An 18,558-nucleotide genomic window follows, 5' to 3' on the forward strand; every position below is an offset into this window, starting at 1 on the left:
TAAGTTAGTGCCCCTGCACAGTATAATGTCATGTTAGTCTCCCCCCCCCACAAAGAATGTCACGTTAGTCCCCCATGCACAGGATAATACACAATAGTTGCCCCCCATACAGTATAATGCCACATAGTGCCCCCGCACAGTATAATGTAATGTTAGTGCCCCATGCACAGTATAACACCATATTAGTTTCCCCCGTCCTGTATCATGCCACTTTATCCTAGTTTTTCTTGTCTAAGGGAGCCTTCACACGGAGTTTACGCTCCACTCATTCCGTACGTAAACTCGTTCAGAGTGAGCGGCGTAAAAAACAGATCCCATTGACTTCAATGGGTGCCGGCATACGCGCGTATCACGTTGAAATCAATGGGAGGCTTTTTTACCTATTGCTTTGAATGTGATACGTGCGTATGCAGGCACCCATTGAAGTCACTGGGATCAGTTTTTTACGCTGCTCACTCTAAACGAGTTTACGTTCAGAATGAGCGGAGCGCAAACTCCGTGTGAAGGCTCCCTAAAACTGGAGTTCTTCTCATAATCAGATGTGTCTTTTTTGTCCAAAAAAATACTGAACATGTTCAGCTGCTGTTCAGCTCGAATCTTTACTTGGTGGAAGACCCCAGTCAACGGAGCTTTACTAAAACTTGTTGAGTACCTCTACTTTATTGATCTTGGCAGCCATAATGGTAAAAACTGATAACTTACAATGTATATAAAAATATAACGTGCTTGAAAACTTCAGTAACTTTTAAAATATTTAGCATCGATCCTGATGACTGCATTTACTATTCTGTTGTCAGAGGAAAATACCAACAAGCTTGTTGACAGACATGGCCCTTATAATTTAAAGAGGACCTTTCGCCTCCTGGGGCACATGCGGTTTTATACACTGTTAAAAAGTCGACAGTGCGCTGAATTCAGCACACTATTGGCTTTCACGTTCTGTGCCCCGGTGAAGAGGTAGTGGTGCCGGTACCGTAGCTCTTCACTGTCAGAAGAGCGTTTCTGACAGTTGGTCAGGAACACCCCTCCTCACAGTAACGTCTATAGCACTGTACTGTGAGAGGGGACGTTGCTTATTGTATAAACAATTGAAGGAATAAGGTCACATAGCAGGCAAACAAAGCAGAATTTCTAAAGCAATATATTTAAGAAAAGTCTTCAACTTACATAAACTACCAGTATAGATAGGATCCTTGAGATGGGACAACCTCTTTAATCTGAGCTAACCATTTAGAGGAAAACTATTCAGATAATATGGGGGATTAGAGGGAGAAGCTCTTTCTTTCGTACCCCCCTTATCGGACTGCAGGGTTTCCAGTCATTGCCATGCAAATAGAACAGCCGCCTTTAGGTTGACATGCAAGGATTTATTATGCCAGAAATTAAGCCTATCAGGAATCAGCTAAAATGTACAATATGCTGCAATGCAGAAGTTTTGCAGTATATGTTGTAAAAAGGATCAAGTGATTACATGCCCAAATAAAAAATAAAGTTTAAAAACAAATATTTTTTTAAAAAATTCCTGTAAAAATATAATAAAACATATAAATACCTTAGTTGGTACTGTGGTATTAAAAAAAATGACAGAATTGTTGGTCCTGCAAGATAGAATCTTCACAGCTCCATCAATAAAAATAAAGTTATGGGTTTTGGAATAGGGTGCACAACAAAAGATGGTATTCCCATAATAGTATAGTAATGACTTGCTGAAAAAAAAATGTAATTTTTGCTGAAGAGAAACCGTCATAAAATTGAAATAAAAAAAAATGATGATCTTGCAGTTTTCTTTAACAGTCTCCACAAAAACATGAATAAACAATCATCTATCAACAATATAATCATCTAAAAACACAACTCAGGTCTTTACACAAAAATGTTGATAGAAAAAAACGTATTTTGTACGTTGGGGCTATCGATAGAAAAGGACAAAAAAAACTGCTGCCATTTGTATGTAGCTTAATTCCATATGCGAACTGTGCAGGTGCAGAGATACATTTCCTGCACAGGTTCCTACACAGTCTATGCCCCACTGCTAGTAAAGGAGCTGTCTACATGCAAATCGCTACTGATCTCTGAAAATGGGAGGACTGAGTAACTACAACTTTAAGTATGGTGTGGGTGCGTTACTGCTGTAGCTTTTTTTTTTTCTAGAGAGGCACTTGTAAGCGGATATACTATAATTACATATGCTAGCAGTTGTTCCTACTCATATTTTCAGTCCGGTTTAGGCCCCATGTTGCGGAAATGTAGCATTTTTGCCTGTGGTGGAAACACAGCCAAAAATAAATACTACGTTTCACAGTACCAGCAAAAAGAATTAGATTCTGGCTAATCCCATCCAGACATTGCAGGGGAAAAAACAGACACGGAAAATGTACGTTTTCAGAAACACATGACTTTTGAAAACGTGAGCTCTTTCCCTATAGATTTAAAGGGATTCTATCATTAGAATCCGGTTTTTAACTAAACCCACGTCAGAATAGCCTTAAGAAACACTATTCTTCCCCTACCTTTAGAATTCTCCCAGTTTTTCATCGTTATGCTAATGAGTCTCCAGAAAGCACAGGGGGTGTTCCTCAAACAGCACTGGGGGGCATCCTTTGTGCTGCTTGAAAACTCTCCAGTGCCGCCCCCATCTGCTTCTCCGTCTCTTCTCTCACGTCACCGTTGCGTCCTCATACAAAAGCGCCAACTGTGCATGCCTGTTGGCCATTTTCCTATGGCTGAGTGGGAGAGGCCACAGGAAAATGGCTGACTGACATGCACAGTTGGCGCTTTTGGATGAAGACGTGACGGCGACGCGAGAGAAGAGGAGAAGGCGGAGAAGAACATGGAGGTGGTGCTAGAGAGTTTTCAAGCAGCACAGGGGAACGCCTCCTGTGCTGTTTGGAGGCTCATTAGCATAACAACGAAAACCGGGATATCTACAGAACTGCAACACGGAGAAGAATTCTAAAGGTAGGGGAAGAATAGCATTTCTTAAGGCTATTCCAACATAGCCTTAGTTAAAAACTGGATTCTAACGATAGAATGCCTTTAACAAGGGTAGAAATAATGCAGAGAAAAATGCAGCAAAAACGCAATGAAGGCGGCTTTGTTAAAAGCTCTAATGTGTTTCCACTGCAGTTCACCTGGGGCCTTAGCCTTAATATCAGCCTGAATCTCTTCTCTGCATGGAGGACTCATCTGAAAATAGTTACACAGTTACATTAACTCTACAAAGCTAACAGCATGTAGCATAGGACAGTGAGCAGAGAGATGTACAGCCCAGGGGTTGCAGATAGACACTTGTCAAAAATGCCTGCTTGACTAGCCCAGAATGTTAATTATTTTTGAGGTAAAAATTCATTAAACATTTGCCATTCCTGCAGTTCCTTTTCACTTGTCAGAAAAGAGCCGTGCTGCAATAAATAGCACTCGGAGGGATACCATTTACCAGGACAGCTGGGGAGACTGAAATAAAATGTACCAGCTGCTCTGTAATATGCATGCAATGGGCTATCTAGGCAGGGCCGCAGGGCACGCTACACCAATTATTTTTACTCACAGATGAAAATGGCACAAGGAGACAAGATGCTTTGTCCGTTCTCTTACCCTTTTTGGATGTATCACGAACTATTTAGCAAACCGACAACAATATCTAAGTTATGAGGAAGTATCTTAACTTAAAGAGAATGTAGCACCATAGAAATGCAGTCTCATCCGCCTACAGCATGTTACAGGGCTGAGCAGACTGATATAGTGTTATATGACAAAACATGGGGTGTACTTTGTCTCTTATTAATCTAAATCTCTGCTTTTTGTATATGTAGGATCCCAGTGGTCGGTCTTACTGACAGAAACCTATATGTAAACTTATACAGGACCGCCCACTGGACTCCTAAGTCCTAGACTGCTCAGCTTTCCTTGATCTACTGTCAACTGCCTACATAATGGCTGCAATTTTAAAAGGGAGTCTATCAGGCCCAAAATAATGTTGCCATGTAAGGGCATTTAATAGGAACAGAAACATACCGATATGGCAAAGCAGAGTTATATTTACTCTTTGTATAAATATGCTGATCAGTCTGCAAGTGCATTGGGGGCGGGGTCTGATTTAGGAGATTTGCTTACAGGCAGCTGTGAAGCAGACTGAGGCTGAAGGTATTATTAACACCTAGAGGGGTGTCATTGGGCTGCTATCTCAGGGGAAAGCTGGTGCAATTTTAGCTGTTTGTAGGTAAATCTGTACATCATCTCCACCCACAATGCATTGCCAGCTGATTTGCATGTCTCTTCATTGTTTCATCAATATGTGACCACAAACAAATGTTTCAACTCCTATTAAAGTCTCATACACAGAACTATATGGTATGTCATCCTCAAGTTAAAAGGATAAGTTCCTGATTGGTGAGAGTCTGACCTCTCGGAGCCCCCTCTGATTTCTAGAACAGAGGTCTCATTCTATATGGGTGTGCCAAAGGTAGCAGAGTATAATGCTCTATAGGTGGCGTGGGATCAGTGGATGACACGGATTTTTTTTAGCCTGCTATGTACTTTACCGCATGTGTCCATAAGTAGCTATTAGCAGTGGGGTATGGGGCAATGCATAAGCTTTGGACCAAGACTCTTTACACCCATGATGCCCCACCCAGCTCATCTCTATAAAGAAATAAAGATTGATTTCTACAAACTAACAAATCGCAGGGGAACAGTAAAAGTATGTTTATATAGTACAGGCACAAAGATAAATCCAGGGCTATGGATTCAGAATTGGATTTAGGACCAAATGGATGGGAAAACGGTTGCCAACTCTAGCGTCAAAATACAATGATGAATTAATTTTAAGTAGAATATACAACTACTGGTATTGTATAATAGATGCATAGATCACTTTCATAGGAATCCCTGGCTTTATTTGTGAACTTGAGGAGCTTTACTGCTCCTGACTAACCACGACTGTCAGTTATAACGGAGTTGGAGTCAGGCTGTGGAAAAATGGAGGGATTGGAGTCTGTGATTTGGCCCACCATCTCCACAGCCCTGGATAAATCTGGTGGTAGACTCCTTTTAAATCATACATATATATATTTTTTTTCAAGGCCATTATGTAATAGAAGGGTTAACTTTTTAATTTTTTTTATTTTTATTTATTTATTTATTTTAGAGTATGCAAGCTCTGCATCCACCTGTATACTGGCTGCACTGGGTTCTGTTCACATTTGCACTATGGTATGTTTTTAGAAAGGAAACCCTAATGCTGAGCCAATGTACAATGAATTTCAGTGGAGTCAGACTGACCCCATTAACCTATGATCAGGACCACCGGCATTCATTGGACTCCTGTTGTGAAAAGTGGATTTTTATTTTTCCTTTTAATGTATTTTTACCTATATACCGCTTTTCATCTAATGCAACAAATAATGTTACAAAACCAGCGCTGTGACAACGCCACTGATTTATTTTCTTTTCAGTTACCCGATGATATTACTGGAAATGTCTGTGTTACCGCTGTATATCTCCCTGTATAACAATAAGCTGACAAAGTGGCGTTTTGTGCAGGTAACAATGACTGTGCAGTTTGTGTTAGTAAAGTGGAGAATAAACACGCAGCGTCTCCCCGCCACACTGGCCTACATACACCTGGCAGCCAGGCACGTCTCTGTATAATGGAGGAGCCGCCACTCTGAAGAGTCTTTATCAGGAGAATTATTTATTCATTTTAAGTAAATTCACTGCTACAATACTGATTTACACATCCACATAAAGACATTCATACAGGAGCTAGGCCATAAATCATTTTCATACCAAAGCTACAGAAAGCCTGGTAATAGAGGTGTAATGTGCAGAATTTCCAGCACAAATATATATATATATATATATATATATATATATATATATATATATATATATATGGTATATACACAAAATCAGTCTTCACCCCCTCTGGCAGCTAACCATATAGTTCCTTCTTGCTTCCCCAGATTACGTTTTTACAGCTGCACTGTCGTGAAACTACTTCTATGGATATACAGATGTAGCAAAGTTAACACGCACTTCTGCAATTGGTTAAACTACTGCAGCGTGATATCTGATCACCGAAGACGATAAAAACCAATGAAAAGTAATTAGAAAAATATCTTTCAATGACTTTACATTGGTTTTTGTTGTCTTCTATAAGTTATCCTGCTGCAGTAGTTTAACCAATTGCATATACCTAAAAACCTATAAGTAAGTCATGATAAACCAACTGGCAAGTACATGAAGAAGTCACAGAAACAGGTGGGCTCATTGTTTAGGGCCCTCATCTTTGAGCACAGAACCACAACTCTTGCTCATGCAGGCAAGGAACATTAAAGGGACCCTCCAGACCAGTAAAGATTTGACTATACATAGTCAATGCATGGTACACATTAGTGTTGCAAAAATGAATCTTATTTATAATACCAGTTCATTCTGCCAATGATCACTCGACTGAAAGCAATGGAGGGACATGCTATGGGTGAAGGAAAGGAAGAGAAGTTTGCAAATGTCATTAGGTGTAGGAGTCAGTGGTGTGTGCCTGCATGTACAATTAGGAATGGCTTAGTACTTATTCACATGAACAAGTTTTTTCTATGAAAAACGGTCTATGTGCTGGCCATATTTCCTAGACTAACCACACGGTGTGAGTGGGGCTTCACTATTAATAAGATAAAGATAAGATAATCCTTTAATAGTCCCAACACGGGGAAACTCAGTGTGTTACAGCAGCATGGATAATACAGTAATATATTTCAAGGAAGAACACATCCAATCTCATAGCAGATAGAAAAGATACTAGGAGTCATAGCAGCTAAGAAGAAAAAGAAAGTCTCAGGATCATTTAGTTCACTGTGCGGAGTGATCATCTCTTAGCCTGAAGTTCATTATACAGCCTGATCACAGTTGGGGGGGGGGGATAATAACTCACAGTGAGGCAGTAAGTAATGCCTATCATATGCCTTATATTAACCTCATATCACATAATAGTATTTGGGGGGGGGGGGTTGGAAATGGATTGTTTTGGTATTGAGAATCGTGATATTACACTAAGTCTCGGTAGTGAAGTCCAAATTCTGGTATACTGACCACTCTAGTCCATCATAGTAAATAAATCCTTTGGTAATTGTCTAGATGCCATTTCTGGACATACATACATATATATATATATATATATATATATATATATATATATATATATATATATATATATATATATATACACACACACACACACACCTCGAAAGAAAGCCCAGTGCAGGGTAAAATGAAAAGTCGATCAAGTCAAATTCTATATGTAGATTTACGTGTGGATCTAGAAGTGTATGTGCTACAGGGAAACAATACTAGTCTTGGAGTCACCACGTTGCCCGTCTAAACCACCATGGATAGAAGTGCAGTTTGACAGACTGATGCATCTTGTGGAAGTTCATAGGCAGAGACCTCCCTGGGGGAATAACACAGTTTACCAGACCAACCCCCCTATATTAGCATGATCCATTACATCTAGAAATTTCCTGACTTGAGAAGTACACATAACTTCTAAATAGCAGTATAATGAACATCTTTAAAGAGTTAAACACTTCAAAGAAAAAGAACAAGAAACTCCCAGCACAAGTCGGTGCAGCTGGATCCCTCACATCATCAACTTCAACTGGCTGCCATCCCAAAGAGCTCTTGCCATAGGCCTTGGCATCTGCAAGGTGTTCATCAGAGAGCATGCAAGTACAGGGAGTCAAAACACTGCAGGTGCGCTGTCCTTGATATCTCCAAACGCGCACAATAAAAAGCATTATTCACCACAACACCCAGCTGGCAGTGATAAAGCTAGTTAACACAAAGCAGACTGCTGGAAGATTATACCATACCTGAAGAAGGTCGCTGAGATCAAGTAACATATCTGGGAGAAAAGTCAAGGAAATACATTGTAGACACAAAGGGTTCTTGTAGTCTGCTGAACTAAAGTCGGAAAGGGAGGGAGAAACGTGAACAATTTTATTATTTTCCACTACAAATTTCCCAAAAGACATTAAAAATAAACAGAAAAACTGGACTTTGTGCAGATTTATGGTCTTTATTAAGAAGTAAAGGGTATTCATGTTGGAAATTGAGCTGGGCAAGAGGCTCGGCTCCTTCTTTCAACATTGGATTACTCTACATGTGTTCCCGCTCGCTCCAGATTCACAACACTTTTTCCATCTGTCCGAGATACAGTTTCATAAAGAAGAACTGGGTGTAATACAATAATATGCATGAATAAAAAGGAAGAGAAAAAAGTTGCATTGGACGTTCGCAACTACTGAAACTACACAAAAAATTATCTACGGCCCATCCCATTCCCTAAATTCTATTTCCATATGTACTACTGGTAGCTTAAGAAGGGGAAAAAAGGGAGAGATGAACTAGATACCACGGTAACACATAAGGAATTTTTTTTTTTTCTTTTTTAATCCTTTGAATTATGAAGCAAGACAGAACTGGATCCAGGAGAATATCACAATCCGCAAAGGTCCACAATATGCAGCAGTGGAAATATGTCATCGTACTAGGGAGACAATATTCCCAGGAAGAAATCCTCCTTGGATAGACATCGCTAAAATACCACAATGGAACAACTTTTTTTTTTTCCCTTAAATTGTAGGTATACTGGCATAGTGCAGACCTCAATAGTCTTCTTTGGGCGCCATACTATGAGGTGGTAATATATGTGCACCTTATTGTGCAGAGCAATAATGCCTTATGCTTTATTCACATGTGCCAGGGTTTCAGGGTATCAGTGTATGTTTAGTAGGGTCCTAAAACCACAAACCCCACTGATTTCTCTTTGAAAATGCAGTGTCAAGTACTGTAGCCACCTCATGTACAGAATGGGGGTGGGTGCAGTACCAGGACCAGCTAAACTGCCATACAAGGATGACCTAATCGCTTATAAAACGCCATTCATGCCATATGGAGGAAGAGCTCTCTATTCATGAATCAAATAACAACATTTCCTGATCCGCACCAATTGTTTTGCTCTACTTTTTTTTTTTTTTTTTTTTTTTATAGGAATCACCATGTGTTTCCCAATTCCCCAATTCCAGACTCCTACTTACTATAGGTTACCTCCAGACATGGCATACCCAGGACAAAACTAAAAACGTAATCCCAATTATTAAACTGACGGTATGCCCGGCATCGTGGCTCAGCATGAAGGGGTTAAAGCCTCCATACTGCAGTTTTGTAGAGTGATCCTGTCAGTAGATGTGATGAATCACTGTTCTGTAGCCTGTGCTCTACACTAAATAATGATTCAGAAATGGGCACGCTGCCTGGCAATTGTCTCCTCTTCATGCATATTGTTATGCTATTTATTTTACAACACAGGCGCACATTAAAATTCACATATTAAAAGCCAAATTTGCATACTCGGGAAAATGCCATGGTATTTATTTACTGTGCAATCCCTATGGTTCTGTGGTACAGACACCGTGTAGAGAATCTGAGAATTGCTCTGGTACACTTAGCGCTATTCTTCAGGAAGGAGTGCAGCGCTTGTACCTTATAGGGCGAATAGGGTAAGAATGAATCACTAGAGAAATAGCAGATAATTCCACTACAAGAAATTATAATATAAAAAAATTCTCAAAAGTATTCTACATACTGCTAACAAAATTGATTTGTCTATAAGTGTCTACTCATGGGGCTGTGACCATCAAAGTATGACTGTAGACCTATTAAACCACATACATGACCAAATTATTAGTTTGAGAGGCATTTACAAGTGGAATTTGGAAATTTTCTTCAGCTATAATGTATATATGCCGCTTCTCACTCGCCATACAAAGTGTGCAGAATTAACATTGATGGCCTATCCTGAGAACCCTTTAAAAAGAGTCTGTCAGCAGTAAATTGGTTATAAATAGAGATGAGCGAACACTAAAATGTTCGAGGTTCGAAATTCGAATCGAACAGCCGCTCAATGTTCGTGTGTTCGAACGGGTTTCGAACCCCATTATAGTCTATGGGGAACATATACTCGTTAAGGGGGAAACCCAAATCCGTGTCTGGAGGGTCACCAAGTCCACTATGACACCACAGGAAATGATGCCAACACCTCTGGAATGACACTGGGACAGCAGGGGAAGCATGTCTGGGGGCATCTAACACACCAAAGACCCTCTATTACCCCAACATCACAGCCTAACAACTACACACTTTACACACTCAATACCACCTCTCTGACAGTAGGAAAACACCTTGAAACATGTGTATTTGGCACTTGCAGTGAGGAGAGCTTGTCACCAGCAGTGAATTTGGCCCTTGTAGTAAGTTGAGGTTGGCACCAACATTTGTTTTGAAAATCAGGGTGGATTGAGCCTCTAACCAGCAGAGTTTGGGCAAATTCATGGTGGAGGGAGCCTCTAAAAACCCCAGTTTGGACCAATTCATGGTGGAGGGAGCCTCTAAAAACCCCAGTTTGGACCAATTCATGGTGGAGGGAGCCTCTAAAAAACCCAGTTTGGACCAATTCATGGTGGAGGGAGCCTCTAAACAGCCCAGTTTGGACCAATTCATGGTGGAGGGAGCCTCTAAACAGCCCAGTTTGGGCAAATTCATGGTGGAGGGAGCCTCTAACCAGCCCAGTTTGGGCAAATTCATGGTGGAGGGAGCCTCTAAAAACCCCCGTTTGGACCAATTCATGGTGGAGGGAGCCTCTAAACAGCCCAGTTTGGGCAAATTCATGGTGGAGGGAGCCTCTAACCAGCCCAGTTTGGACCAATTCATGGTGGAGGGAGCCTCTAAAAACCCCAGTTTGGACCAATTCATGGTGGAGGGAGCCTCTAAAAACCCCAGTTTGGACCAATTCATGGTGGAGGGAGCCTCTAAAAACCCCAGTTTGGACCAATTCATGCTGGAGGGAGCCTCAACAGCCCAGTTTGGGCAAATTCATGGTGGAGGGAGCCTCTAAAAACCCCAGTTTGGACCAATTCATGGTGGAGGGAGCCTCTAAAAACCCCAATTTGGACCAATTCATGGTGGAGGGAGCCTCTAAACAGCCCAGTTTGGGCAAATTCATGGTGGAGGGAGCCTCTAAAAACCCCAGTTTGGACCAATTCATGGTGGAGGGAGCCTCTAAAAACCCCAGTTTGGACCAATTCATGGTGGAGGGAGCCTCTAAAAAACCCAGTTTGGACCAATTCATGGTGGAGGGAGCCTCTAAACAGCCCAGTTTGGGCAAATTCATGGTGGAGGGAGCCTCTAAAAACCCCAGTTTGGACCAATTCATGGTGGAGGGAGCCTCTAAAAACCCCAGTTTGGACCAATTCATGGTGGAGGGAGCCTCTAAAAAACCCAGTTTGGACCAATTCATGGTGGAGGGAGCCTCTAACCAGCCCAGTTTGGACCAATTCATGGTGGAGGGAGCCTCTAAAAACCCCAGTTTGGACCAATTCATGGTGGAGGGAGCCTCTAAACAGCCCAGTTTGGACCAATTCATGGTGGAGGGAGCCTCTAAAAACCCCAATTTGGACCAATTCATGGTGGAGGGACCTTCTAACCAGCCCAGTTTGGACCAATTCATGGTGGAGGGAGCCTCTAACCAGCCCAGTTTGGGCAAATTCATGGTGGAGGGAGCCTCTAAAAACCCCAATTTGGACCAATTCATGGTGGAGGGAGCCTCTAAACAGCCCAGTTTGGGCAAATTCATAGTGGAGGGAGCCTCTAAAAACCCCAGTTTGGACCAATTCATGGTGGAGGGAGCCTCTAAAAAACCCAGTTTGGACCAATTCATGGTGGAGGGAGCCTCTAACCAGCCCAGTTTGGACCAATTCATGGTGGAGGGAGCCTCTAAAAACCCCAGTTTGGACCAATTCATGGTGGAGGGAGCCTCTAAACAGCCCAGTTTGGACCAATTCATGGTGGAGGGAGCCTCTAAAAACCCCAATTTGGACCAATTCATGGTGGAGGGAGCCTCTAACCAGCCCAGTTTGGACCAATTCATGGTGGAGGGAGCCTCTAACCAGCCCAGTTTGGGCAAATTCATGGTGGAGGGAGCCTCTAAAAACCCCAATTTGGACCAATTCATGGTGGAGGGAGCCTGTAAACAGCCCAGTTTGGGCAAATTCATGGTGGAGGGAGCCTCTAAAAACCCCAGTTTGGACCAATTCATGGTGGAGGGAGCCTCTAAAAACCCCAGTTTGGACCAATTCATGGTGGAGGGAGCCTCTAAAAAACCCAGTTTGGACCAATTCATGGTGGAGGGAGCCTCTAAAAAACCCAGTTTGGACCAATTCATGGTGGAGGGAGCCTCTAAACAGCCCAGTTTGGGCAAATTCATGGTGGAGGGAGCCTCTAAAAACCCCAGTTTGGACCAATTCATGGTGGAGGGAGCCTCTAAAAACCCCAGTTTGGACCAATTCATGGTGGAGGGAGCCTCTAAAAAACCCAGTTTGGACCAATTCATGGTGGAGGGAGCCTCTAACCAGCCCAGTTTGGACCAATTCATGGTGGAGGGAGCCTCTAAACAGCCCAGTTTGGGCAAATTCATGGTGGAGGGAGCCTCTAACCAGCCCAGTTTGGACCAATTCATGGTGGAGGGAGCCTCTAAAAACCCCAGTTTGGACCAATTCATGGTGGAGGGAGCCTCTAAAAACCCCAGTTTGGACCAATTCATGGTGGAGGGAGCCTCTAAAAACCCAAGTTTGGACCAATTCATGCTGGAGGGAGCCTCTAAACAGCCCAGTTTGGGCAAATTCATGGTGGAGGGAGCCTCTAAAAACCCCAGTTTGGACCAATTCATGGTGGAGGGAGCCTCTAAAAACCCCAATTTGAACCAATTCATGGTGGAGGGAGCCTCTAAACAGCCCAGTTTGGGCAAATTCATGGTGGAGGGAGCCTCTAAAAACCCCAGTTTGGACCAATTCATGGTGGAGGGAGCCTCTAAAAACCCCAGTTTGGACCAATTCATGGTGGAGGGAGCCTCTAAAAACCCAGTTTGGACCAATTCATGGTGGAGGGAGCCTCTAAACAGCCCAGTTTGGGCAAATTCATGGTGGAGGGAGCCTCTAAAAACCCCAGTTTGGACCAATTCATGGTGGAGGGAGCCTCTAAAAACCCCAGTTTGGACCAATTCATGGTGGAGGGAGCCTCTAAAAACCCCAGTTTGGACCAATTCATGGTGGAGGGAGCCTCTAAAAAACCCAGTTTGGACCAATTCATGGTGGAGGGAGCCTCTAACCAGCCCAGTTTGGACCAATTCATGGTGGAGGGAGCCTCTAAAAACCCCAGTTTGGACCAATTCATGGTGGAGGGAGCCTCTAAACAGCCCAGTTTGGACCAATTCATGGTGGAGGGAGCCTCTAAAAACCCCAATTTGGACCAATTCATGGTGGAGGGAGCCTCTAACCAGCCCAGTTTGGACCAATTCATGGTGGAGGGAGCCTCTAACCAGCCCAGTTTGGGCAAATTCATGGTGGAGGGAGCCTCTAAAAACCCCAATTTGGACCAATTCATGGTGGAGGGAGCCTCTAAACAGCCCAGTTTTGGCAAATTCATGGTGGAGGGAGCCTCTAAAAACCCCAGTTTGGACCAATTCATGGTGGAGGGAGCCTCTAACCAGCCCAGTTTGGGCAAATTCATGGTGGAGGGAGCCTCTAACCAGCAGAGTTGTGGGAAAGCAGGGTGGAGGGAGCCTCTAACCAGCAGAGTTGGTGGAAATCAGGGTGGAGGGAGCCTCTAACCAGCAGAGTTGGGGGAAATCATGTTGGAGGGAGCCTAGTATTAGCAGAATTGTGCAACGCTTATGGTGGATGAGTATGAGGATGCGGAGGAATTGGAGAGGTTGAGTACAGACATGGAGTTTCATGTTGGGGTGCTTTACACAGGTGGGCACAAAAATGAAGGCTCTATCCAGTGGTGGTTCATTTTTATCAAAGTGAGCCGGTCGGCACTCTCAGCTGACAGACGGGTGCGCTTGTCAGTGATGATGCCACCGGCTGCACTGAACACCCTCTCAGGACGCTGGCGGCAGGACAGGACAGCACCTCCAAGGCATATAGGGCAAGTTCAAGCCACAGGTCCAACTTCGACACCCAATACGTGTAGGGCGCAGAGGGGTCGGAGAGGACAGGGCTGTGGTCGGAAAGGTATTCCCGCAACATGCGCCTATACTTCTCACGCCTGGTGACACTAGGACCCTCTGTGGCGGCACTTTGGCGAGGGGGTGCCATCAAGGTGTCCCAGACCTTAGACAGTGTGCCCCTCGTTTGTGTGGACCGGTGAGAACTTGGTCGCCTACTGGAGGAACTGTCCTCCCTGCCGCCAACGTCACATGCTGGAAACATCTCCATCATATTCTGCACCAATTGCCTGTGGCAAGCATTGATGCGATTGGCCCTCCCCTCTACCGGAATAAAAGACGAGATGTTGTTTTTATACCGGGGGTCAAGGATAGCAAAGATCCAGTACTGGTTGTCCTCCATGATTTTGACAATACGCTTGTCGGTTGTAAAGCACCCCAACATGAACTCAGCCATGTCTGCCACAGTGTTAGTTGGCATGACTCCTCTGGCCCCACCGGAAAGTTCAATCTCCATTTCCTCCTCATCCTCCATGTCTACCCATCCGCGCTGCAACAATGGGACGATTCGAAGTTGCCCGGAAGCCTCCTGTATCACCATCACATCATCGGACAACTCTTCTTCCTCCTCCTCCTCCTCCTCCATTAAACGCGATGAAGCGGACAGATGTGTGGACCTACTCTCCAGCTGTGACGGATCGGATGCTATCCCTGACTCCTCTGTGTGATCTGAGTTATCCCTGATGTCAATCAGGGATTCTCTCAGAACACACAAGAGCGGGATTGTAAGGCTCACCATCGCATCCTCAGAGCTCACCCTCCTTGTGGACTCCTCAAACACCCGTAGGATGTCACAAAGGTCTCTCATCCATGGCCACTCATGGATGAGAAACTGAGGCAGCTGACTTTGTGGCACCCTAGGGTTTTGTAGCTGGTATTCCATCAAAGGTCTCTGCTGCTCAACCACTCTATTCAACATCTGAAACGTTGAGTTCCAGCGTGTGGGGACGTCGCACAAAAGCCGGTGTTGTGGCACATGCAGGCGTTGCTGGAGAGATTTTAAGCTAGCAGCGGCTACTGTCGACTTGCGAAAGTGGGCGCACATGCGCCGCACTTTCACCAGTAGCTCTGGAACATTGGGGTAGCTCTTTAGGAAACGTTGCACCACTAGGTTGAAGACGTGGGCCAGGCATGGAACATGTTGGAGTCCGGCAAGCTCCAGAGCTGCTACCAGGTTCCGGCCGTTATCACAAACGACCATGCCTGGGCCCAGGTGCAGCGGCTCAAACCATATTGCCGTCTCATCGAGGAGGGCATCCCTCACCTCGGAGGCAGTGTGCTGTCTGTCCCCCAAGCTGATCAGCTTCAGCACAGCCTGCTGACGTCTACCAACGCCAGTGCTGCAACGTTTCCAACTCGTAGCTGGGGTCAATCTAACAGCGGAGGAGGAGGCGGTGGCGGAGGAGGAGGCGGTAGAGGAGGAGGAGGAGGGGGGTGTTCTTCTCGTGTCCCTGCCAGGAATGTTCGGCGGGGAGACGAGGTACACCGGGCCAGTTTGGGAAGCAGTCCCAGCCTCAACTACATTCACCCAGTGTGCCGTCAGTGAAATGTAGCGTCCCTGTCCGCATGCACTTGTCCACGCGTCGGTGGTCAAGTGGACCTTTGTGCAAAGCGCGGAACTAAGGGCCCGCCTGATGTTGAGTGACACGTGCTGGTGCAAGGCGGGGACGGCACACCGGGAGAAGTAGTGACGGCTAGGGACGGCATAGCGAGGTGCCGCAGTTGCCATCAGGTCCAGGAAGGCGGGAGTTTCAACAAGCCGGAACGCCAACATCTCCTGGGCCAGCAGTTTAGCGATGTTGGCGTTCAAAGCTTGCGCGTGTGGGTGGTTAGCAGTGTATTTCTGCCGCCGCTCCAATGTCTGAGAGATGGTGGGTTGTTGTAAAGAAGCGCCTGATGGTGCCTTTGATGGTGCAGGAGAAGGAGATAAGACAGGAACAGGGGAGGATGAGGGAGAAGTCAACAAAGTGGCGGAGGCAGATGAAGTGGTGTCCTGGCTCGTCCTCTGGAGTGCATCGCCAGCACAGTCAGCAGTGGCAGTGGCAGAGGCAGAGGCAGTGGCAGTGGCGTGAACGGCAGGCGGCCTTTGTCCTGCCGTTGCTGCCTGCCACTGATTCCAGTGCTTGGATTCCAAATGACGGCGCATTGAAGTGGTGGACAGGTTGCTCTTCTCAGAGCCCCTAATCAATTTCGAGAGGCAAATTGTGCAGACAACACTATATCTGTCCTCGGCGCATTCCTTGAAAAAACTCCACACCTTCGAGAAACGTGCCCTCGAGGTGGGAGTTTTTCGGGGCTGGGTACGAACTGGAACATCTTGGGAGATTCCGGGTGTGGCCTGGCTTCGCCTAAGCTGCTGGCCTCTGCCTCTAGCTACCCTTTTTGGTGCTGCACTTGCCTCAACATCCACACTACTTTCCCCGCTTGACATCCCCCCTGTCCAGGTCGGGTCAGTGTCCTCATCATCCACCACTTCCTCTTCCAACTCCTGTCTCATCTCCTCCTCCCGCACAATGCGCCGGTCAACTGGATGCCCTGACGGCAACTGCGTCACATCATCGTCGATGAGGGTGGGTTGCTGGTCATCCACCACCAAATCGAACGGAGATGGAGGAGACTCTAGTGTTTGAGCATCTGGACACAGATGCTCCTCTGTTAGGTTCGTGGAATCGTGACGTGGAGAGGCAGGTTGAGGGACAATGAAAGGAGCGGAGAACAGCTCTGGGGAGCAGGGACAGTTGGGGTTATTGTTCTGTGAAGCTTGGGAATTTTGGGAGGAAGGAGGACAAGACTGTTGGGTAATAGGAGGAGAGGAGGCAGAGTCTGACTGGCTGCTGGACAATGTGCTGTAAGCGTTCTCTGACAGCCATTGCAAGACCTGTTCCTGGTTCTCGGGCCTACTAAGGTTTGTACCCTGCAGTTTAGTTAATGTGGCAAGCAACCCTGGCACTGTGGAGTGGCGCAATGCTTGCTGCCCCACAGGAGTAGGCACGGGACGCCCTGTGGCTTCACTGCTACCTTGCTCCCCAGAACCATTCCCCCGACCTCGCCCATGGCCTCGTCCACGTCCCTTTCCGGGAGCCTTGCGCATTTTGAATTCCCAGTTAGAAATTGGCACTATATACCAGTAGCAAAAATTGTGGGTGCACGTAACCCCAATATATTCTTTGAATTCCCAGTCAGACAATGGCACTATATACCAGTAGCAAGAAATGAGGGTATTTATAACCCCAATATATTCTTTGAATTACCAGTCAGAAACTGGCACTATATGGCAGTAGCAAGAAATGAGGGTATTTATAACCCCAATATATTCTTTGAATTCCCAGTCAGACAATGGCACTGTATACCAGTAGTAAAAATTGTGGGTGCACGTAACCCCAATATATTCTTTGAATTCCCAGTCAGAAACTGGCACTATATGGCAGTAGCAAGAAATGAGGATATTTATAACCCCAATATATTCTTTGAATTCCCAGTCAGACAATGGCACTGTATACCAGTAGTAAAAATTGTGGGTGCACGTAACCCCAATATATTCTTTGAATTACCAGTCAGAAACTGGCACTATATGGCAGTAGCAAGAAATGAGGGTATTTGTAACCCCAATATATTCTTTGAATTCCCAGTCAGAAACTGGCACTGTATACCAGTAGTAAAAATTGTGGGTGCACGTAACCCCAATATATTCTTTGAATTCCCAGTCAGACAATGGCACTATATACCAGTAGCAAGAAATGAGGATATTTATAACCCCAATATATTCTTTGAATTCCCAGTCAGAAACTGGCACTATATGGCAGTAGCAAGAAATGAGGGTATTTATAACCCCAATATATTCTTTGAATTCCCAGTCAGACAATGGCACTGTATACCAGTAGTAAAAATTGTGGGTGCACGTAACCCCAATATATTCTTTGAATTACCAGTCAGAAACTGGCACTATATGGCAGTAGCAAGAAATGAGGGTATTTGTAACCCCAATATATTCTTTGAATTACCAGTCAGAAACTGGCACTATATGGCAATAGCAAGAAATGAGGGTATTTGTAACCCCAATATATTCTTTGAATTCCCAGTCAGAAACTGGCACTGTATACCAGTAGTAAAAATTGTGGGTGCACGTAACCCCAATATATTCTTTGAATTCCCAGTCAGACAATGGCACTATATACCAGTAGCAAGAAATGAGGGTATTTATAACCCCAATATATTCTTTGAATTCCCAGTCAGAAACTGGCACTATATGGCAGTAGCAAGAAATGAGGGTATTTATAACCCCAATATATTCTTTGAATTCCCAGTCAGACAATGGCACTGTATACCAGTAGTAAAAATTGTGGGTGCACGTAACCCCAATATATTCTTTGAATTCCCAGTCAGAAACTGGCACTATATGGCAGTAGCAAGAAATGAGGATATTTATAACCCCAATATAT

At 44.7% G+C, this 18,558-nt stretch overlaps 1 protein-coding gene across 1 annotated transcript in view; it reads right to left on the reverse strand.

The window, feature by feature from the left end:
• Positions 1 to 18,558, reverse strand: part of BRF1 (BRF1 general transcription factor IIIB subunit) — a 214,121-nt gene that overhangs the window by 120,093 nt on the left and 75,470 nt on the right. The window contains exon 4 of the mRNA XM_075282663.1: positions 7,869 to 7,900. Coding sequence (XP_075138764.1) covers positions 7,869 to 7,900 — 32 coding nt within the window. The remainder of the gene's footprint in view (positions 1 to 7,868; positions 7,901 to 18,558) is intronic.

Source organism: Leptodactylus fuscus, chromosome 7 (assembly GCF_031893055.1).
Source record: "Leptodactylus fuscus isolate aLepFus1 chromosome 7, aLepFus1.hap2, whole genome shotgun sequence".
NCBI lineage: Eukaryota > Metazoa > Chordata > Amphibia > Anura > Leptodactylidae > Leptodactylus > Leptodactylus fuscus.